The sequence below is a fragment of the Gadus chalcogrammus genome, chromosome 19 (assembly GCF_026213295.1).
Source record: "Gadus chalcogrammus isolate NIFS_2021 chromosome 19, NIFS_Gcha_1.0, whole genome shotgun sequence".
Lineage (NCBI taxonomy): Eukaryota > Metazoa > Chordata > Actinopteri > Gadiformes > Gadidae > Gadus > Gadus chalcogrammus.
In genome coordinates this window covers 6599498-6622996 of record NC_079430.1, presented here as the reverse complement: position 1 = coordinate 6622996, position 23499 = coordinate 6599498, and the positions used below count along the sequence as shown (strand labels likewise).

General features: G+C 45.1%; 2 protein-coding genes across 2 annotated transcripts in view; one reads left to right on the top strand and one right to left on the bottom strand.

The window, feature by feature from the left end:
• niban2a (niban apoptosis regulator 2a) overlaps nucleotides 1-16982 on the top strand; it is a 32398-nt gene extending 15416 nt beyond the window's left edge. Inside the window, exons 6-14 of the mRNA XM_056577922.1 lie at nucleotides 5171-5286; nucleotides 7698-7802; nucleotides 8164-8326; nucleotides 10412-10599; nucleotides 11039-11194; nucleotides 11654-11767; nucleotides 12088-12195; nucleotides 12287-12398; nucleotides 12997-16982. Of these exons, the coding sequence (XP_056433897.1) occupies nucleotides 5171-5286; nucleotides 7698-7802; nucleotides 8164-8326; nucleotides 10412-10599; nucleotides 11039-11194; nucleotides 11654-11767; nucleotides 12088-12195; nucleotides 12287-12398; nucleotides 12997-13874 (1940 nt within the window). The 3' untranslated portion in view covers nucleotides 13875-16982. The remainder of the gene's footprint in view (nucleotides 1-5170; nucleotides 5287-7697; nucleotides 7803-8163; nucleotides 8327-10411; nucleotides 10600-11038; nucleotides 11195-11653; nucleotides 11768-12087; nucleotides 12196-12286; nucleotides 12399-12996) is intronic.
• On the bottom strand, nucleotides 15247-22862 carry slc31a2 (solute carrier family 31 member 2). Its single transcript, XM_056577925.1, has 4 exons — nucleotides 22624-22862; nucleotides 21350-21416; nucleotides 19314-19548; nucleotides 15247-16773 (listed from the first exon to the last, which is right to left on the bottom strand). The coding sequence occupies exons 1-4, from the start codon at nucleotides 22627-22629 to the stop codon at nucleotides 16599-16601; spliced, it is 483 nt and encodes a 160-aa protein (XP_056433900.1). The 5' UTR covers nucleotides 22630-22862; the 3' UTR covers nucleotides 15247-16598.
• Between the last annotated feature and the right edge of the window lie 637 nt (nucleotides 22863-23499).

Below are 23499 nucleotides of genomic sequence, written 5' to 3'. Positions count from 1 at the left end.
ACCAATTACAATTACTTACATTAGCGATAAAGTCAGGATAACCTGAAGCAAGGTGTAACGTATTATTTAAGGTTATCACGTGTGTAAAACATAATGCACATTCTAGTTTGGTGTAAGAAATACTACTAATTGTTAACATAGCAAAAAAGAACAGATAAAACAAAACACTGTTTCTAACGGATTATCGTCTCGTACAGACGAAGCACCAAGGGCACTTTGTAACCCATACTCTCTGATGTGTCGCTGCTGTATTGTTCACTTCTGAGTTATGAAGCGCCGGAGCAGTGAACAAGACATTTGAGAGGAGAAAGTTTCATGCAAAGCAATTAAATGAGATATCACACACCGAGCAGAAACCGACATGAGATACCAACTTCTGCCTAGAGACACACTGTTCATAATATCCAAATGAGTGCAACCGCAAGGGAAATATCCTCGCGAACTACAATGCAGTGACACACATGCAGACACCAACGGATCCATGAACATGCAAATGTTATAAAGTGTGTGTGGATAAAAGGATTGATGTTTCTGGAATGCAAACTAAACCAGTAAGTAAACCTCATTACAAAACCATATGGTTACGCCCACGTTGCATAGCTATTATGGCTGTTAATTATAGCTTATCTACAAAGTCTGCATCGGCTACTCCTTTACAATAGGCAAGTGTCCTTTTGACTCCATCTCTCTCTCTGTATATATTTTTGTCAGAGCATTTGATTTATTGATTGCTTCAGAGAGGTAATGAGAATTTCAACAAATATGCCAAATAATGCTTCTCGAATAAATGGTCAACCCTAGTTAGTTTTAAGTAGCAGGAAGGGGTTAGGGCATCTCGCTCAAGGCTGCAAGGCATTGGGGTTTGAACCTAGAACCTCTTATCATTATATCATTTTCAGTCCACCACTATCCCCTGCTTCCAAACCTTGCCATATGATTGGTCCAACTGTCCACACATTGACTTACGACCGGGATAAAACAGAGGTTATCCCTTCTGACCCGGGCAAGAAAAAACACCACCCCCACTTCCTGCTTGGCTGCTCCAATAATAAGCAGCACAACAGAAGCCGTAACAGCCGTCATGTCCCGCCCCTGACTGTGGGTCACTGGACCACCATTGACCCATCAATCACAGGGGGTTACCTTCTGCAACATTCTAGAACCCTCTGCATTCTAGAAGAGCGTCCAAGCCTCTACTGGGTCCTGAAGTTCTTGGCTGAAGCACCCAGTAGGGATCTGCCAACTCTGTGGAAAAATGTGAAGTCTGGTCAAGTTTAGCATATTATGTATATTTATTACTGTGTGTGTTAGAGAAGCCAAGGGGAAAACCTACCAAATTCCGTGGGAAAAAGGGAAAAACCATACGAAGGAAAACACACCAGACAGCGCTCCCTCCCTCCCAGAGAGGGCTATGGTGGGAATAAATGCAAAGGAGGTACACGTGAAACTATCAACTGCACATTAACAACATTTAAAAATGTATAACTGAAATTAATACAAAAAAGCAGGGCAATAGTAAACCCCTTTTTGTCAAATAATAAAACCAAAAGGTACGGGTAAAGGAAACATGAATGTCTTTCAGGTAAAAGGAGATGCACACATTTTCTACAGTATGGACATCTCATGCATAAACACAAGGACACAAGGACACATAAGTGTTTACATAAAATGGAAATATGCTTATGGTGGAGGTGAGGGCCTGGGAACTCAGCCTGCTGGTCCGAATACCACCGACCACAGGGCTGTGAGTTAGACAGGGAGGAACATCTCTGAAATACACACTGTGGTAAGTGCTGCCACATGTTCCTCTGTATACATACGCACACACACACACACACACACACACACACACACACACACACACACACACACACACACACACACACACACACACACACACACACACACACACACACACACACACACACACACACACACCCAAACTCACACTTACACAAACACAATTATAGAGCCATTACTTTGCCAATGTTGGCCTCTCCCTTTTTTTTGTGGCAATCTCTTACCTGATCCCGCAGCCCAGTCAACTGGATCAGATTATGATCAGATTATGATCGGATTACAGAGGCAGACGTCCACTTCTAACCTGCTCATTGTCCATTAGTGTAACTGAATACGAGGGTCGTGAGCGGCCACTTGAAAAGTCCTTCACTTCAGGCCATTGTATCGCTGTGGAGGCTCCTTTCTCGATGTACTGCAGAACCAATGGTTGTGTTCCCCGCTCAGGAGACAGACACCTCACCCAGCCCCTGAATCCAGGAATATATCCTGAGGCTGGAAGAACCGAGGCCAGTCTCTGCCGCGGACCTGTTTTAACGTGTCACTGAACAGCTTCAAGAGGAAGCGTCACATTTTTAACACAAGTGACACGTTCAACAAGCTTAAACCAAGGTCGATGTATAAATATCTCAAAGCAACTATCATTTCAGCGGCAACCGGCAACCTCCCCAAAATAACAAACTTTAATTTAGACTCCATGCCTCTGATCTATTTATGCTCATCCCTCCTCTGTCATACCCACACACTTCTATTGTGTCTCTTTGCAGTGCGTTTCACGTGGCGTTGTTCTCATTCGTTATGTTATTTGATTGGTGTTGGTCTTTTGATTTCATTCAGGGAGTCAGTCAGCTCGTAAAGGATACCGGCATACCCCTGTCATTACGTCACTTCCAAGTTTTGTTATTGTTGAAGAAAAGAACGTGTTCAGAGTTTCTAGATTGGATTGGTATTGTTCAATGAGATGAAATCAGGAGTAGTTATTTCCAAATTTAAATAGAGAACCCAGTTGAACTAAAATACTGAACAAATAACAATAAACTGGATACAAGGCAATGATTAATTCATTATTCATTAATTCAAACTCATTTAACCTACCTCAGTGAAAGTCTTCATTCTGGTGATCATTACGACCCTCGTGGTTTGACCCTGTGACCCTCATAAAACCCAACTCTGGGACCCCTCCCTCCCCTGCTTCTCCCTCATAGCCCACCCCTAACCTACACACCCTCCGACTGTCCCCACACGCATACCCTAACTCCATGAATCCCTGCCTCTCTCCCTCTCTCCCTCCCTCTTCTCCCGATCCCCTTCATGGTAAACTTGCTTCCTGTCTTTGTGAGATCCTCCTGGGTCGGAAACTCAGACGAAACATCAAGAGCTTGAGTGTATGGTAGACAAAACACCACAGACACTCTCTCTCTCTCTCTCTCTCTCTCTCTCTCTCTCTCTCTCTCTCTCTCTCTCTCTCTCTCACACACACTCTAACACAAAGAAACACACATACACACACACTCTAACACAAAGAAACACAAATACACACACACACTAACACAAAGAAACACACACACACACACACACCAACACAAAGAAACACACATACACACACACACTATCACAAAGAAACACACACACACACACTAACACAAAGACACACACACACACACACACACACACACACACACACACACACACACACACACACACACACACACTAACACAAAGAAACACACACACACACACACACACACACACACACACACACACACACACACACACACACACACACACACACACACACACACACACACACACACTAACACAAAGAAACACACACACACACACTAACACACAAATACATACGCTGTGTTGACACAAACACACACACATGACTATCCATAGATGTGCTCCAGTTTTCCTATTCATGTGCTCTGGACCAAACACGACCCATTTTCCATTGTACTCGAGCGTCCATGATTCACAGACACACTGTTGTCGTGTGGCGGGGCTGAAACCGCCTTTTCAATCATTGAATGCCCATGATTTATATGAACTTATATACATTAGACCTTTTGAATAAAGATTACATTGTTATTCAAAAGGCATCCTCAAACTCATCTCCTGTATATATCCCAAATATCGCATAAACTGTACTTCTCTGTTTTAGCACCTTGTTAAGCAAATATTCATCGCCATACTTCAATAAATAAAAATCTACAACTTCTGTGCCAATAGGGATCCAGTGAAGAGTCAGCCTGACACCAGCAGACAGATCGTAACCTCGCCTTGGCTGTTTGTTTCAAATCACGTAAACACACACACCGGTGTGTTATCACCAGCACCAACTTCCTGGAAACACACGCGTCTGACGGTCGCCCAGTGCCTGATTCGAACCGCTCCCATTGTCCCTGTGTTGAGGAGGGGACGGTATCCATAGCAACACCACACGATCAGTGCCCCAGCCAGCCCACAACTTCCTGTTTCATGGATGACATACAGCTGTGGGAGGGGGTGGCTTGGTGGGTGGCTGGTGATTAGAAACTGATTGTGTCTTTGCCGATCCCTTCGTGCATGTGTGAGCACAACACAAACAGGGTGGTGGAGATGTGGTGCTCTAGAAATCTGTTTCTTGGAATTGACTTGTGTAAAGACACACGTTGTGGTGTGCGGTCTGTGTGCAGTGCGTACCACCAATTTATATTCAAAGAAGATAAAAGGAAGACACTGGCTGCGTTCAAAACCGCATGCGCCTCCTTTTTACTTGCAGTACGTGCTGCAGCTACCCTTACAAAGTACGTAGTGTTGCTCATAGTATGCATACGATCGGGATGTACTAAAGGTGATTTCACCGATTAGCACACCTGTAGTGCCAACCATTGACTTCTTGAAGGCTCAGTTGATGTGACGTATCTTCTGATGCGCAGACGATTGTTGGGCAGAACAGACAAAAAGCATGCTGGCTGTCATACTGCGAAATGCGACCGGATGTACAGTAGTACCACATCCTGGTATATTGGGCGTGCTGCATTTTTCATCCTATGCATTGGGACGTATTAAATGCTTCTCTGGCCTACTAAATAGTATGGTAGTATTGGTATGGGGACGCTCTTTGCAGAGAAAATACTGTGACCCGATCTCTGTGGATTATCCAGTAGGAGGTGTTCTCACACAGAGCTTTAACACAACATGACACCACCCTGCACCTGTGGTTCCCTAAAGCCATCACGCTGGAGCACGGTAACAGAGTAGAGAACTGGAGTACTAGCGCACAAGTAAAATCTGGAGGAGTGACCGAAGAAACCTTGTGATCAACCATAAGCCCTCCTTCGGTTCTCTATCTCACCCGGGTTCCTTCCTCTTCTCCTTCCTCCACCAGGTCTCTCAGAGGACTGCAAGGTCCTGACCCCCGCCTTCACCGACGCCGTTCGGCTCCACAGGCAGGCCAAGGGCCACTACGGCACCTGGGACATGATGTGTGGAGGACCCCCGCAGGTAGGGAGGACTCATTACAGCCGGTTCATTTGATATCCCAGTGTCATACTGTCAGAGAGGTACGATAACCAGTGGACAGATGCTTTCTCTCCAGCTTCTCCTTGTTTCTTTCCAGTTTGTCTTTGAGTGATGTTATAACGTAGCTTTGAAGGACATGTGTGTACTAATCAAGAGTAAGTTATTTAGTAAATGACTAGATATTACCCAGAAGGACTTGCAGTGAAATCTGATATCTATCATTAAGGAGCAGGTAGGGGTTGAGGCATCTTGCAGTAGGATAATTGGTTCCAATTGTCCATTTTAGACTGGCCCTAGTTTCAGGTGGTTCTCAAGTATCTGTTGAAATATGGCTTGACCACAACTATCACTTCCATAGTTTCATCTTCCCTCTTTGTTATCCCTCTTTTGACCAAATGAAAACACCTCTTATCCATGCAGGCAGTAGTTAGCCAGAAGCTTGTTCCATCGAATGTTAACATCACTGAAGTCTGGCTCAAAGGCTCAGGAGACGAGGCGGGGGTAATTGTTCCTGTCTCAACTGGACCAGGTGTCTAGACATCTCGTATTCGCTGTCGGAGACCGACTTCAGTTGTCCAAACATCACACATAAGTCACATGCCACCTTGTGTTGGTCAATATAATGATGTAGGTGAGCTGTCCATCCTCCTATGTTGCTTTTAGTTTGTACCGCTCCTTGCTGCCACTAAACAATTCACTGTTTACGCTATTTAGCAGACACTTATTATCTAGAGTGACTTATAGTGCGTTCAGATACATGAGCAGGGAGTGGTGAGGGCACATTTTGCTCAAGGATAGCCACAGGATAGAACGTGGACATTGGGGTTACAAAAATAGAAAGTTTAATGGATCTTAAATATGGAATACTTTCAATTAATCTAAAAGACGAGACAAACCCACACTTACGGTTCCTTGGATTTCCTTGCTTCAATCGCCAGAGTTAATAAGTCCCATGACAACTAGCAAAAATATAACTGAGGTATGAGGAATTTCCAAACGCCTTTTGTATCATTGCAGAGGTGTATTATTAAGGCCCAATAATCAATAATTAGAATATTTGGACAAATATTGAGTAACTTTAATCTTGGTCCATGCAGATGGTTTGAACCCCTTTCAACATCACACCACACTCTGTTTATATGCAGGGCCTGTTCAAACCAGTTGTCAAGGCTTATATCTCTCGCAATCTCCTGCCATCCAGATTCATCAGGTGAACTCAAGGGGAACCTAACGTGTGAAAAAACTCACAGCCTTTTGTTTGTGCGTCATGAGGCGTGCACAGCGTTACATTTTTACCATGACAATAACTTGCTGGCAGAGTGGAGGAACCACGATCCGAGGAGCATGATGGAATGACCTGTTCATCAGAGCTCTCTCTCTGTTTACCATGCGCGCCTAAACTGTTTGAACAGAGACGCTGTGTGTATCAGCTCGCCTTCACGTGTTTTCAGCTAACGTTTTCCAAACCACATCGGATGAGTGTTAAAGACAAGCTGCTGGTGTTGAATGTGACATTTCAAGTGAAATCCAACTCTTTGACGATTGAGAAAATAAAAAATAAAATAAAAAAATAAAAAATATAAAATATTCAGAGCATTTACATGCCGTTACGTTTTCGAACCCCATTGGATCAGTGCTAAAGGGGCCCTATGTTACCATCAGGGGTTGATGAGCCACTACAGATCACAGGGCGGTAGGTTGAGCTGTCCGTCATACGGGGGGACACGCCCACGTGTAATGTCAGGGGAGGTTATCATCAACCAATCCACACCACAGAAAACAAGATGGTAAAATAGGGACTCAAAGCCTGCCTAGTGTTACTTTGAACAATGGGTCAACACTGTAAGCTGACACCTTCTTCAATGGAAATTCAATCATTCCACTCTCTATTGTCTGTGTCAACAGATTTAAACATTGGCAGTGTTATCAAAAACTGTTCAGTGACTCGATGTCTAATCGGTACCTTCAGCTTAAGTGTATTTGTGTTTGTATTTGGAAATGTACACAACACAAGGTACTAGGTCTACACAGACACACTGAAATACACAGTTGTTTTCTTTGACCGAGCAATTTGTGCAGATTAAACATTCTGATTCTTATTTTTCCATGATTGTTATACTGTGTTTTTGTGTGTATGTGTGTGTGTGTGTGTGTGTGTGTGTGTGTGTGTGTGTGTGTGTGTGTGTGTGTGTGTGTGTGTGTGTGTGTGTGTGTGTGTGTGTGTGTGTGTGTGTGTGTTGTCTCTCTCTAACTGTGTGCATGTGTGTGTGTCTCACTCTCTGCATCTGTGTGTGTGTGTGTGTGTGTGTGTGTGTGTGTGTGTGTGTGTGTGTGTGTGTGTGTGTGTGTGTGTGTGTGTGTGTGTGTGTGTGTGTGTGTGTGTGTGTGTGTAGATCCTAGCTAACCTGGTGATGGAGACTCTCCATCCAGAGATGAGGAGTCTGATCGCTCACAGACTCAAAGGGAAGCTTCAGCAGAAACAGAGACACTGGATGCTGGTAAACATCGACAACAACATTATAGTTCAAACACGAGTTATTTACAAATTCTGTTGACCTTTACATCTATCAATGTCATGTGTGAACTAAAACCAAGTGAAAATCATGTTTTACTTCTAGGGTCAATATTAACAAATAAATACATTTTGTTCCAAGACTTTTGATGAAGAACAATATCTGCTCAGTGTACAGGACACCATAGGATCTATGATGATCTGATTTAAACTGCCCAAATAGGCCCACAGGTGTATGTTGTGTGAGACTGAACCATCTGTTGCGCAGCAGCTCATGGTTGGACAGGCGTCCATGTACACACGCCTGTGTTGGGCTGAACGTGACCCCGCCTCCTCCCCTCCTCCAGATCTCCGACGCGCTGTACAAGCAGGTGCTGCGCCACACCCGGGCCCACTACGAGGCGCTGGTCCAGAGCTGCGAGGTCCAGAGGCCCGCGTTGGACGCGGGGCTGCGGACCGACATGGACCAGATCATCGCCTCCAAGGACCACGTCCAGGGGAAGATGAGAGGTAGGAGGGGGGGGGGGGAGGAGAGGGAGAAGGGGGAAGGGAGGGGAGGGGAGGGAGGGGATGAAGTACTGAGAAGAGACTTGAATTCATTTAAACTTAAAAATAAAATGTATTATATATATAGAGAGAGAGATACAGAGAAAGACAGAGAGAGAAAAAGAAACAGAGAGAGAGGGACAGAGAGAGAGAGAGAAAGAGAGAGAGGGAGAGAGACGGAGAGAGACGGAGAGAGAGAGAGAGAGAGAGAGAGGGAGAGAGACGGAGAGAGACGGAGAGAGAGACGGAGACTGAGACAGGAGACAGGAGACAGAAACAGGAGACAGGAGACAGGGACAGGAGACAGGAGACAGAGAGACAGAGACAAATAGAGAGAGACAAAGACTGAAATAAAGACAGACAGACAGAAACAGAAAGAAACAAGAAGAGAAAGGGAGAGGGACATACACAAACGGACAAAGACAGAGAGTGTCACTGACAGACAGACAGAGGAACATAGACATTAAAGAAGAACCACACCCACCGATCACACCCTCTGCAGTCTGGAGTCAAGTGACACGCTGTGTCATCATCACCATCTGGGTCTCTTGTTCCCGTGTGTTGAGCTGTCTGACATCAAGCCACACCGGACCTATCCAACATGGCTGCCGGTTACAGCACTCCGAGGCAAAGTGGAGCTAAAGCAGAGCAACCTGTCACTGAAATGTTCTCTAACTCAAGTTAGGGGCCGTATCGGGTGTCCATGGGGGATTTTGTTTGGCTGTTGTGTGTGGAGTGCAGTGCTGACATGGTGACTAAGCCCAACAGAGTCAGACTCCTGCGTCTGTTTCCTGCTTCCTGTTTTGTGTCTCTGTCTCCATCCCTGTCTCTCTCCTGTTCTCTCTCTCTCTGTCTCAGTTTCTCTCTCTCTGACTATGTCTCTTTCTCATTCTCTCTCTCAATTCAAATCAATTAAATTCAAAGAGCTTCATTGGCATGGAAAATAAACATATGCATTTCCAAAGCAGCTTTTTAAATGATAAGAAGTCAATAAAAAGTGCAGAAAGAAAGGATTAAGATTACAGTGAAATATCTCTCATGTCAAGCCAAGTCGCATTAATCACAGTTCCAGTCTTATAGGCCACGCCTCCCTACCCTTACACCCAGGGAGAAGCTTCCAGAAAGTCCAGAGGGGAAGAGGGAAAGAGGGAAGGAACACCAAAAGAGTGACCGCTCCTAACCGAGTTCGCTAGGAGTCCCAAGTTGCAAAAAAGGGCAGACAAGTCACAGTAAAATAGATCAAACACACAAGTTTTGACCTCCTTCTCTGTATGTAGCCACCATGTCCAAGACATCAACACCATGCTCTGGAGATGTGTCTCAATGTCCATTTCCATCGTCATGAAACACTCCTCTCAAAAGAGCCAATCCCGCCCACACTTATGAACTTTGACCTTGTTGTGTTTTCCTATGATCACATCCACTTAAGTCTTGTTTCCCTTTACTCACTTTGTTTCTCATCGTCTTACTCTCCCTCTTCGTCGTTCTTAAGCTCCGAGCCATCACCAGCTCTTTGTCCGCCGCCGTGTGACTCATAAAGTTGTACTTAGTTGGCGGTGATGTTGGCTGTTGTTTCTCCCTCCCTCTATCTGTGGCTTTGTTTCTCTGGGAACTGAGGTAGAACGACTACATTCCATCGCTGCCACTGTAGTCCAACACACACACGCACACGCACACGCACACGCACACGCACACACACACACACACACACACACACACACACACACACAAAAACACACACATAAACACACCCATGCAGTAAGAAGATATAATGCTGTGTAGGAAACATTACACCAGCACGTCCTTCATGTGTTGTTTGTGTTTGGGGATCAGAATGACGTTGACACCCAACAGTTAGGGTTAAAATGCTGTACAAAAGGACTTACGGAAAATTAAGATGCGTGACCTTAACTTGCAGGTCGGGTAAGGGCATTATAATATCAGGAAGCTAGTGAGCTAGGAGCCATTCCATCGGCTGTCTGTTCGCTAATAGGCGAACAACCTTTCCATTAGCCCTAGTCAGCTAACCCCTCCACCCCTCCTCTGCAGCGCTGGTGCTGCCCAGGGCGGAGCAGCTCCTGCTGGCCAGTGTGAAGCCGTACGTGGACTCCATCCTGGAAGCTCTGATGGAACCCACCAGCAGGGGCTTCTCGGAGGTCAGGGACGTCTTCTCCAGGGAGCTGGTGGAGGTCAGCAAGAACACCCTGAACGGAGGAGGCAAGGAGCTGCTGGGAGAGGTGGGCTCACGTCTTATCCAATACGAGACCTTCTATCCGTGTCTGTCTGTCTGTTGATCTATCTTTCCGTTGCTATATATTTATCGCCTCATGTATCGGTCCGTCCCTCTGTCTGTGGGTCAATCTGTCTTTCTGTGTGTGTATCTATCATCTACCTGTGTGTCTGCCAATACCTGTCTCTCTTTCCCTCGATGTAATCTTGGTTCAATGTGAGACTGTGTTTTAATAACCAGGGAGGATCGCCTAGTGCGCATGCTCTGGTGCTCTCCCAACACCCTTCATCTCCCATCAGGCCATCATCACTGACTCCTTCATTCTTTCCTTATTGCCTTCCCCTCCCCCTACCTCTCCCCTTCCTCCCTTCCTCCCTCCCTCTCTCTCTCTCTCTCTCTCTCTCTCTCTCTCTCTCTCTCTCTCTCTCCCTCTCCTCCCACCACAGCAAATGGAGAGGCTGTCCATGCTGGCCTTCCACCCGGTGAAGATGCAGAGCTGCTATGAGGAGGTGGAGCAGCTGAACCTGGACGGACTGCAGCAGCGCTTCGACGTCTCCAGCCCCTCCGTGTTCGTCCAGAGAGCCCAGATCCTGATGAGAGAGGTGACCTGACACTGTCGCTCTGCTGCGTACATGAGTCGATGATAAAACAGCTCATGGAACTGGTTATTTGGTTAAAAGGTGTGGTCGTATTAGAGTACCATTACTTTTGCGTCGGTGGACCGCCACACACACACAACGGCGCCACTGACTCTACTCCCACCTGGTGGTCATGATGAGTACTGCAACGTGTTAATGATATATAAATATTTTTTAAAGCCTGCAATGAAGGTCGACGCTTTATACAATTGAAGTGATAAATTCATGGATACAAAATATTTAATCAGTATGTAGTGCAGTTACTATTTTTAACACTTTGGCTTTGTAGTTCTTATGCTATACTACATCTTTCCACATGTATATCTACCTTACTGTCCTGTCCTTTCTGCTGTTACACCTCAATCTCGTGTCTGAGATTAATGAAGAACATCTCATCGTGGTCTGAACCTCTCCTCTTTTCAGCAAATGGACAACGCGGTGTACACGTTTGAGCAGCTGCTGAACCAGTCCCTGGAGGGCCAGGGGGACGAGGACCTGTGTAAGACCATCCAGAAGTGTGAGGACCGGGTGCTGAAGGTACGAGAGAGAGAGGGCTCAGGAGGTTCTGCTGGGTTGCCAGGCAACTGACTGATGGGATGGTGCTGAGGCAGGGAGGCTTCAGAGGGACGAATAGATAGATGGATAGACGGACGTACGGACGGCTAATCAGAGAGATGCACAGACAATTGGACATAGATGGACACCGATATATACTTAGAAAGACATTTAGAAAGACTGATCTATGAGCTTTGACTGAGCTATGAAGTCAGACAGGCTTCTTCAGTAAACCCATTCACACTGTGTGTGTGTGTGTGTGTGTGTGTGTGTGTGTGCGTGCGTGTGTGTGTGCCGTACAGAAATACGACTACGACAGCAGCACGGTGCGCAAGAAGTTCTTCCGAGAAGCTCTGCTGCAGATCATCATCCCCTACATGCTCAAACATCTGTCTCCCTCCTGCACTGCTGTGAGTTCCAGTCTTCATAGTCCTCTTATGTCAATGTTAGCTTAACCCTCGACCACTAACTCGTGGTTTGATTCGTGTTCCCCGTCTGCAGGAGCTTCCTAAATTCAAGGAGCTCATCTTTGAGGACTTCTCTCGCTTCCTATTGGTGGAGAACGTCTTTGAGGAGGTGGTGCTGCACTCTGTCACCAAGGACATCATGATGGGTGAGCACGCAGGCACGACACATACACACGCACACACACAGGTACGCAAACACAAGCACACATGCACATACACAGATACACAACAAGGCACAAACAAACGCAATCTCTGCACTTGCATATGCTACCCTTAATGATGGGATCATTTCCTGTTTGGCGGACACATCCCCACATTCCACTACGCCCCACCAAAAGACCGCATTGCATCCATAAAATCTAAGTGGACCGACATTCAGCCCCAGTTAATTTGCCGTTTCCCCAATGATTCTCTTATTGGCGGCCGGGATTTTCCTTTGGTGGTCGTAGTTTGGCTTTTAATCTTGGCAGCTCGCAAGTCATTTATACGAAGGAATTTTATTTTTTTCCATTCCATCAACCTAGTCACTAACCCACTTCTCCTCCCTTGCGCTCCCCTCTCTCCCCCCTCCATCCCCCTCTCTCCCTCCTCTCCCCCTCTCTCCCTCTCTCCCTTCCCGCCTCTTTCCCCTCTCTCCTCTCCCCTCTCCCCCCCCTCTCCCCCTCTCTCCCTCTCCCCCCTCCCCCCTTTTTCCCCTCTCTCCTCTCCCCTCTCCCCCCCTCCATCCCCCTCTCTCCCCCACAGCGGTGAAGGAGGCGGCGGTGCAGCGGCGCCACAACCTGTACCGGGACAGCATGGTGCTGACCAACAGCGACCCCAACCTGCACCTGCTGGGGGAGTCGCCCTCGGTGGACTGGTCCACCAAGTTCTCCCCGGACGACCCGGAGGGGGAGGGGGAGAGCGGGGCCCAGGACGAGGGCCCCCGGGGCGGGCTGGCGGCGGCCAAGAGGCGGCGGCAGGTGGTGTCCATGATCCAGCTGGACGGGGTCCCCCTGGCCTACGAGTCCTGCATGGAGGTGCCCGGCGTGGAGGGCATCCCGGAGGAGGAAGGCGAGGACTACGGCATGCGCTGCAAACTAGGGACGGAGGAGGAGGAAGACGACGACGACGACGAGGCCAGGATGCTTCCCCGGACCCCCAAGTCCCCCGACAGCGTGCACGAGATCCGGGGTCTGATCAACCCTGTGGTGGAGGTGGAGCACCCGGAGGCGGAGGAGGGCGGGACCAATGGGGCGGAGCCGGTGTCGGCTACCGTCCTATTGGAGGACGGCTCGGTGGAGGAGGTGAGGTCGGTGACCACCCTGGTGGAGGGGGGTGACCAGCGGAGGGTCTCGCCGCAGGACATGATGAAGAGGCTCATGGGAAAAGACAGGAAACAGGAAGTGACCGACATCGAGCAGGCCATACAGGAAATAGATCTCGCCGTGCAGGAAGGCGGGAAGGACACGGATTTAGAGGCCGATTTGGGGCAAACTTCGTCGAAGACCAATGAGGGTTTGAACGAGGTAGGCCCCCAGCCAATCAGAAACGGTCTGACAGGAGGGGACGGAAATGGCGAAGAGGTGGAAAACTTTGGGGAGAAGGTAGCTGTGCAAATCTCCGACGTCGTTTGTGAAATTTAAGAAATTCATTAATTACCTTTCATCAAAAAAGGTAAATCCTAAGCAAGGACTTTAATTTGCATATATCTTCAGTCTTATCTTTCAAAACTATGCGTGGCTACATTTCTAGGTTTTGAAATCGTACAAACGTTTGTCTTATTTATAACACTAAATGCTTCACTTGGAATTCAATTACATCTGATGTGGTATCTACTGTTAGATTCTTTAAATACTTAGCATTTCAGAAACCTTTTAAGTTTCCTTTATAAAAGTACTTTCAACGACAGTACAGGGATTTAATATATATACTGCCAGCTGATTGGCTGATAGTTAGCAGCGTTAACAGCAGGTGTACAAGTGAGCCTAGTGGCATATGAGAGTATCTACATCCTGTGTGGACAGCTAACATGGTGAGCAATGTTCAAAAAGGCCACTTTACGGCGTCTAACAAAGCAGTCATAGAGGGATCTCTCACTATTAGGTTTCAAATACATTTTCAAAGCGGTTTCTTTCGTCTGATCCTTAGGGTGTATGATATATATTCTACTAAACGTACGGCTTTCTGTTGGTATCATTTCCCCCTCGCTGTGACTTTAAGTTGCCTCCTGTTCGAGTATCGACACATTGTTGATGTGATTGTGGTCGGATTGTATTGAAATGACTGCTTAGTGCTTTATATGGAGTGAGTGCGGTTAGGGTAGAGGGATGTGTTTGACTAAATGTTCATTTGTCAACGATAAAGGACGCAGTGAAAAAGAGGCATTTAAGGGATGAGTTGATATTGAACTTCAAGTTAGGACAGGGGGTCATGTGAATCTAGTTGTTTTGTAAGATGAATTACTAGCAAAGCACACACAATGATTTGTAACTGGAACTATATGGCAAGCACATTTTCACGCTCAATAATTAACCCTGTTTGTGACTAATTACTGGTCAATTACTGGTAAATTGTTTTATTAAATTTCAATGGTGAACTTGGAAAGGATAAAAGTGATGGATAAATAACCAAAGGAAGATGAGGATGGTTATCCCCGGTGTGAACCAACAGGAGGCGCTGGAGCTATTAGCTGTAGCTCTCCATTTTGTCTGTCATCTACTACTGGCTTTTCTCGTTCTGAGGCGGGTTTAACATAATCATTCTGTAATAGCGTTACTTGCAGGGGAAATTGTACATTTCTATCCATCTTGTCCCCATAAGAGACTCCTCTTTGTGTGGAAGACACTTTTTAAGATCTTTCTACTGGCCTTGTTATTGTTGTCTATGCAGGAAAACTGGGTGTAAATGGTTTTGTATAACCGACTGTTACGTCATTCATCACAGCTTTAGACACAGGTTTCAATTCCCTCAAACAACTTCCCTCTTGATTTTTAAAGAACCCATTGGAAACTATACTTTGTGATTATGAGCTTGCATAAATAACTGATGACTCGTTAACTTGTTTATTTATTATATAAATTATACAGTGGAGGTCTCTCTCTTTTGTCCACGTCACTTCTCTTTGCCTTTTTTGTTTTCGATCGTATTCATTGTACATGTATGGATGAATTGCATTACATAATTATGTATTAATGGAATAAACATACCGATTACAGCAACTTTACTGCCTCAAGTTACAGCCCAGTATCTTATGGAATCACAAATATCTTCCTGAATTTACATATGCGCATCTCCTTGTTCCTTCATAGGTTGGCCTGATATTATGTACCATGTTGACACAATCTATACCAAGTCAATAAAGACAACCCAAACGTGGGACTGAGGGCCTATATCTTTATACAACACAGTGCAGCTGAACCTTGTGGGTGCAGAGACCTACCGTGTTCCTGGCCGTTCACAAGACTTTCGATCACGTGTTCAGTGGTCCTATTGCCTGCTACTTATTAGTTGTTTAATATTTATATTTATATTGAAGTTTCCCCACTGTCACTGTTCAAATGTGCATATCAAATATTTTCAGAAAAAAACCCATAAAATCTATATTTTAAGATGACATGAAACAGCCTCAAAGCTGCGGTCAAGTTTCTACCCATACATGGAAAAGAGAAACTTGAAAGAAGATATTAAAAGCTGCATCAAAAAAAAGTTTTTATTTTAAAAATCATTAAAAACACTGGCAGTCGGGCATTGGTAGGATCATTAAAACAAACATCCTACATTCACGCACACTCCTTTTTTCATGGAAATCTAGCAGGTGCAAGTCAGGCTATCCCCTCATTCATGTTCCCAGGCCAGGGCTACCTGGGTAACAAAGGTCAGACCCAGAGGTCTTTGCTGTTGCCCTAACTACTAACAGTAGTGATCCATTGGTGCTTCATGACGGTCCAGTCATCAGCTTGTGCACATAAAACAAACATACAAAATGTAGTTCTATAGTAGGCCTACGCTGTATGCGTAGATATTGCCATGTTAGTAAAATAACATTTTAAAAATGATTCAGTGTTTGAGGAAAAGTAATTCTATCAACTATCGTTCTACACGACAGAAGTGTAGTAAAGACTATGATTTAAAAAAAATAATTAAGAGAAATTCAGAAAAATTCACAACCCTAAATGGCAACTGGATTCTCTATTTCATCGTCTCGTATTTCCGATCAAGAAAATACTTGACAAACCAACCTACAGTAAACCTTTCTGCTCAGTTTTCAAATCCAGGGTGGATCCAGGAATAAGCCCAAGCCATACCGCAATAGTTCCAACTGTGGATCTGTCAAGTTACATTTTAGCCCAGGAATTAGCCCAGGTAGTTCAGGTGGTTGAGATCCGTCCGATTAAAGGGTAGGCCAGGAAGTAGCCTAGGCCTGCGCCAAACAGGACACCCAGAAAGATCCATACATTGTAGGACATGACACATAGCATTAGCATGTAGCTCATGGCCACCTGGAGAACATGGAGAGCTGTCTGGACGCTGTGTAGCATCCACCTGCAGAAGAAGATTGAAAACACAATAGTTAGCCTGATATTTACTTTATACCCCTGGCAGCTAATTAATGACATGTATCTAATCACAGTCAATAGGACCACCTTAATGACTGGTCTCTGTATTCACTGTCGATGTCTTATCTGCTACTTAATGCCTTGTCCGTGTATTCACTGTTTAACCCTTATCTGCTCCCCTCTGTCTAACCCTTCCTTAACAAGCTGTCTCTGCAAATTTCCTTCACTTCCCATACCTCTCGTTCGCTCACGTGCCCAAGTTATGAAGCAGGCAATATTTATTAAACTTCTTTGTTGTTCATAGTTTTTTAACATTTGAAGAAAACTAGGCGCACATCGCGCCCTTTATTTATTCAGAACGAACAGCAAATATTGAGCTGTGTCTGGAACAGAAGGATCCCTTATTGAGGCGGTTGACGGCCAGGCATGAAGGTAAACATGTTACGAAACACATTAGCTAATCCTATTAGTTGAAAAAAGAATGAGCATTGCTACCATCTGCAAAAATTCCTTTCATTCCTTTCTCTTTCATGACATTTATCAAAAAGCAGGTTTTCTAGGACACGTGGGAACCTTGCCCTAAAGGACCTGTCTCAATAGACACACCGTCTATCCCCAAACTTCTCCATAATGGCCTGTTTCTGAGTTCACTGTCTAACCCCAACCTGCTCCTTAATGACCTGTATTCACCGTCTAACTGTACGTCCACACCAGGAGCGACCAAAGCGTCAAAGACGCTCTGGTCGCTCACAAAGTTTCGCTGCAAATTTTTCTGTTCGCTTTGGTCGCTCAAGTCGCTCATGACGTACAATTCAATTATGCAGACGCATTTAAAGGAGCCGTATGCGTTTAGTAGGCCCTACAGACAGCCATATCAAATAGTGAACTCTCCCATACACCTTGGCCATATTGCCGAGACGGTTTTGCTTGTTCGATAAAGTGCTTCGACAACAAGTAGGACAGTGATTCCCCCCAATATAAAAAAAATCCTAAAATGTAGGCTAATTACAACCGAGAACAAAAAACCCTGCGTGCTGTAGTAGTTAAAATATGTTTCACTGATCTGGATCTGCAATTCATGATCTGCACTCATTCGTCGCATTCAAAACAAATAGACATTGGGACACATGGCTCATTTGCATACGACGTGCACAGGACTGGTTGGCTCCGCAAGGCAAATAATGGAACATATCTATCTAGGCCTTTCTGTCTATCTATCTATCAACGCGTGTCTAGTTTTAATGTGATGTATTGTGTGTATTATCCAGTCAGACTTGTTCTGTGTGGTATTGTAGGCTACTGTCCTGTGTGGGACGAACCACCTAAATGGATTCCCGACGATTTGTGTCGTTTGGTATTAATAAAGACTTGACTATCTATCTATCTAGACTATTTAATTAAAAATTATTCACCTCAGGCTCCGTGAATAGTGGGGAATAGAGGGATAAAAGACAAGAGATATATCCCTTGTCATTTATCCCTCGTCTTGTCGATTAGTTTGTTTATGTGACGATTTCAAATACTTTTTTGGTTTTGTTTAAAGCATGCTACACGCGATTGGTTGGTTAGATTGGTGGCATGTAGAGCAAATTATAATGATTCCCGCTTAAATACGAACGTTCTAGATGTAGCCTATAAATACTCCCGCTTATCATCACTTGATATCCAAACCACTATGGCGTTTCGATCTCTGAACTGAAAAAGGGTGGGTTCGTACAACACCGGGTGCCCAGTTACAGCCGCGATTAATACTTCAGCCGACATTTAGTTCAGTGAGTGAATAAAGGTAGGTAGGAACCAAAGTGCCTGCCGATGTTCCCTGGGATCCACGCAAGCGAAGAGCGTCTACATTCCGATTGGCTGTCAGTGTTTGGTCGCTGAAGCGAATAATAGTCATTTGCATAAAGTTAAAAAGTTTTCAACTTCTTTTTGACGCTCTGGTCGCTCAACTTTGGCCGCTGGTAGCGTTGGTCGCTTTGGTCGCTCTGGTCGCTCTTGCCCATAGAAAGTGAATGACTTCCGGCGATTTGGTCGCTCAATTCGCTTCTGGTGTGGACGGACAGTAACCCCTACCTGCTCCTTAATGACCTGTATTCACTGTCTAACCACTACCTGCTCCTTAATGACCTGTATTCACTGTCTAACCACTACCTGCTCCTTAATGACCTGTATTCACTGTCCAACCCCAACCTGCTCCTTAATGACCTGTATTCACCGTCTAACCCCTACCTGCTCCTTAATGACCTGTATTCACTGTCTAACCACTACCTGCTCCTTAATGACCTGTATTCACTGTCTAACCCCTACCTGCTCCTTAATGACCTGTATTCACCGTCTAACCCCAACCTGCTCCTTAATGACCTGTATTCACTGTCTAACCACTACCTGCTCCTTAATGACCTGTATTCAAAGTCTAACCCATACCTGCTCTTTAACGTCCTGTATTCACTCTCTCACACTCTTTCAAAAAATTATTTTTTTTATGGCCCTATCGCTCCCGCTTTCCACCCTATCCATGCTCCCTACCCGTTGGCGATGATAGGCGTATCCGCAGTGGGCTGTATGGGGGCCAGGGAGGACTGGGAGCGGCCCGGGGCCAGCACCGAGATGCACTCCCCGGGGCTGCCGTCGCAGGGTTGGGGGTAGCTGGGCCTGTAGCACTTGGTGCCGGAGAGGGGGCTCCCCAACCAGATCCTCCACATCTTCAGGAACTCAAAGAAGACTGTGAACAGGCACACCACCAGCACTGACAACACCATCCCTACACACACACACACACACACACACACACACACACACACACACACACACACACACACACACACACACACACACACACACACACACACACACACACACACACACACACACACACACACACGTTTTAGAAAGGTACATTATTCAAAACAAAAAGTTATGTAATGTCTGTGAAAATAGTTATGTCATGTACTATAAAACAAACACGTCATGTAGGTAACTCTAGGGCTATAAGGTTAATTGCTCAGACTCTGCAGCCTTTTAGAGTAATCTGACGCAATCTTTGTTTGATAGAACATAGCCTTAAGTACAAGCTGGTTTGCAGCAAACAAATACAGAAAAACAAACATGAGAACCATAGATGCCTGCGGACAGTCTTTACACTAGACTGCTATGAAACACCTCTTCTTCATTTCTTGGTGATTATATTTTACGTACGTTACGGAGAAGGATAGCCTAGTAGCGTGTTTACAGGGCTCATTTAAACAGAAAACAGTTTATCAGTATTCATGCATAGAGCTTCGCCTGCTTGTTATCCACACTTTTATGCTCCAGTGGGACAGGTCCAAACAGGATCATAGTGACATAAACAACTTTAACAATCACCCGTTGCTTTGCAGACAGTGACGGCAGGGACCACAACTCCGACAACGTGTTCCCCTCTAACGCCCTGCCCTAGCCCAAAGGTACGGGTATCCCACACAGCCCTCGCCATAGACTATGTTTAAGGTATCGTAGGTGCACCAGTCTTAGAGGGGTGAGGCATTAGGTCACTTTAGGCACACAGTGTCTTCGAGTGACCACATGCTCCACTTATACAGCACATAGTCATGTGTGTTGCGTGTGTCACAGTCATGCATGACACCACGTGATTCTTTGTACTAACACAAACGTACAAAGAACATGATTGGTAAGCACTTCATATTTAACGTTCACACACTTTTAACAGCGGACCACATGGAATCTCAATCTGCAATCTCCCTTTTGTGCAGGGAGCGTTTAGTCGTTTAGCTGCTAGCAGCAGTCACTATTATCCAAAGAGACTTGCAGGGGATTCAGATATAGTTCATGCAGGGTTTGGCATTAGCAGACATCTTGCTTTAGGCCACCTCCATCATTATTTAAGGCTAATGATGCTGTTGACGTGCCTCAGCGGTGAGGCTCAACCAGGTGAACGGAGCTCTGAATCAATACGATAATTAGCCGAGGCGCCCTGGACCTTCAGGGCCCACAGGTATAACGGCTTCGTTATCCAGAACGAAGCCTTGGTCACCAAAGTTAATTCTATAGAAATAAGCCTTGGTTACCAAAGTTAATTATTTATTTTGCTACATGGATGTTTCGACCAATCATGTGGCTTGAGAGGGGCATCTGTAAGTGTGTAATTGCTGAACACCATCTCGGCGAACACTAGTAAACTGGTGTCTTTAAAGGTTTCAAATCCATGTAGACTGGAAACTGTAGAAGTACGCTTATTCAAAACACCCTTCAAAAAGCTACGTCCACTCACGCAACGAGTTATCTTCGGTAGCAAATCAACGGGGCGAAAAAGTGAACATGCGTAGCTCCGCCCCTTGCGATTGTTGCTTTCCGGCCCAGGCTCTGTGCGTTCTCCCCCCAGATTTTCTGCTATAACATCGTAGGACTGCTGGATCAGAGGTTCTGCTATAGCATAGTAGGACCGATGGATCCAAGATCACCTTAGTTACAATGCTTTGTTATCCAGCACAAAACCGCGGTAACTATGAACTACAGTAAGCACGGTACCTATGTTTGGAACCATGGATGGGAACATCAGCACGTACCTGGTGGGCTCTGGACGGCCCAGAAGTCAAACAGGAGCGTGACACTGCTGGACGCATCAAATGTCATCTAGGAAAGGAGACAGAGCACACCGCGACACGTTTAACTTACAACTAGAACATCCGTTTTCTAAAAGTATGGAGCCGGGCTCTCCAGGAGAGCGACATACAGTCATACTGTGGCATGCATGTCTATCAACAGCAGTTAAAGAGGGAGCAGAAACAGGAAGGGAGGGAGGCAGAGACTGAGCGATAGACAGAGAAATTTGCAATGCCATCTATCTAGAGCGTCCATAGGGAATACAAAGGGGCATATTGTCAGAGCTGAACAGCTGCCCAGAGAACACCATGCTTCAAATTTGGTTAATATCTCAAGATATTTCCCACACTGACTATCTCACCTTCATACCCTTTTGTAAGATATGACAACGCATTTCAGCATTGTTCTTATTCCACTGTTGTTATATAGACTAATTTTGTATTAATTCTTAATTAAGTAGGTCTATACATCTTCCTGAAAAAAAAGTGTGTCTGTCACTTTGAACTTTAGTTAGTTAACTTTAGTTACAGAAATTTGACAATCTGAAATCTTTTGACTATGACGTTAATATGGGGAAGTAACCTGAATAAATGCCATTGTAGGGAGTGTAAGCCAACCTAGCAGCCCCAACAAAGGGTCCTAACGGGGTCAAAAAATTAAATAAATAATAGATCTCTGATAATTTAACAGACCCGATGGCAACTCTAAAGACACAAAGGTTAAAACCAGGATAGGTATCGATCCTGTTGCTGTCAGGAATCACGTCAGACGTCAGATATGAAAGTGTATTAAGATTGGCTTTCTTTGAGAAACTATGGGCGGGTTAAGAGAAATAAATAGTTCAAGATAGCAGATGGCTTACTCAAACGATCTTGAGTTGCCTGTGCTGAAATGTATGCTTTGGCCTACTTAATGACAACCGAACACATTTCTAGGGTAACTTAAAATTAGCATATATACATTAATCTGCGAATACGGATGAATATTTAAAAGGCTACATTGGTAAACATTCACCATGGAGTGCAGCTCCCATATTTGCACAAATTCGTAATTTTCCTGCCCGACCTGTATTTAGCAAGGCTGCGATGTACCAGACCTGAGTGCACAAATCTTCGGGTGCACCATTGTATATGTTGTTACTTAGCATTCGGTAATAAACAAATATATACCCGATAGTATACTTCATATCATTTATACCAGGTCTAAAACAGCTGCAATTTCGCACAGTAGGACTCACCTGCATCGCGGCTGAGGGGGAGAAAGTCGCCTGTTTATCAACGGGGGGTCTTCAGCTGTCGGTTCTACACTCCATTCCGACTTAAAGCGCTTTGATCACAGGTGCAAGTTGGCGTCGCTTTCAAGATAAGTTCATATCAAGATCGAAACTATGTTACTCCTCCGCCGAAACATGGGACATATGGCTTGTCAGTCAGGCGCCGCTGCTGACGCCTCTGTTGTATCGTCGCTTCTTGGGATTTTGATCACGTGACAGCCCGAAAAATCCCTGACTGTATTTTTTTATGCATGTTTCTTTCTTCACATGGCGCGCTGGTGACCTCTGTCGGTCAACTGGTGGTATGGCGGGTAGACCGCCTCAGAGCATGATGACCGCGCTCTGGTTTAAAGGCAGGACACATTACAGAAACAGGTCGAATAGAATCAGAATCAGAATCAGAATTACTTTAATTACATATTTTACACAAGAGTAAGGTAGTAAGTAAAGGTAAGTATCTGAAAAATAAGGTCTGGGCTAGTATTGCAATGTGTGCTCATGATATAGCCCTTAATCTAAAACACTTTAGGGGGTGTTATAAAAGAAGAATACAATTTAATAGAATAACATTATTTTATATATTTAAAAAAAAATGAACATCAGATTATTATTACGCTTACAATTCCATTGCATTTACAATAACATTTAATTATATTATTTTATATTTTGCAGTAGAACCACATCCTCAGAGTTACCCTTTAAAGTTCCCGCGCCGGCAGGGCCAGCCTCTCAGCCTATAACATTGGCGCGCTCCACCTGTGTCACGCCGAACCGCATTGCACTAACTCATCCTTCCACCAATTGAAGATGGGGACCTATCTGTTAGAATTACCGTCCTTT

Excerpts from the sequence above, each read along its gene's own strand:
- slc31a2 (XM_056577925.1), bottom strand. Across the intron at positions 19,549-21,349 it reads GGCCGTCCAGAGCCCACCAG|GGATGGTGTTGTCAGTGCTG; the intron begins GTACGTGCTGAT and ends GTGTGTGTGTAG. Across the intron at positions 16,774-19,313 it reads ACGCCTATCATCGCCAACGG|GTGGATGCTACACAGCGTCC; the intron begins GTAGGGAGCATG and ends CTTCTTCTGCAG.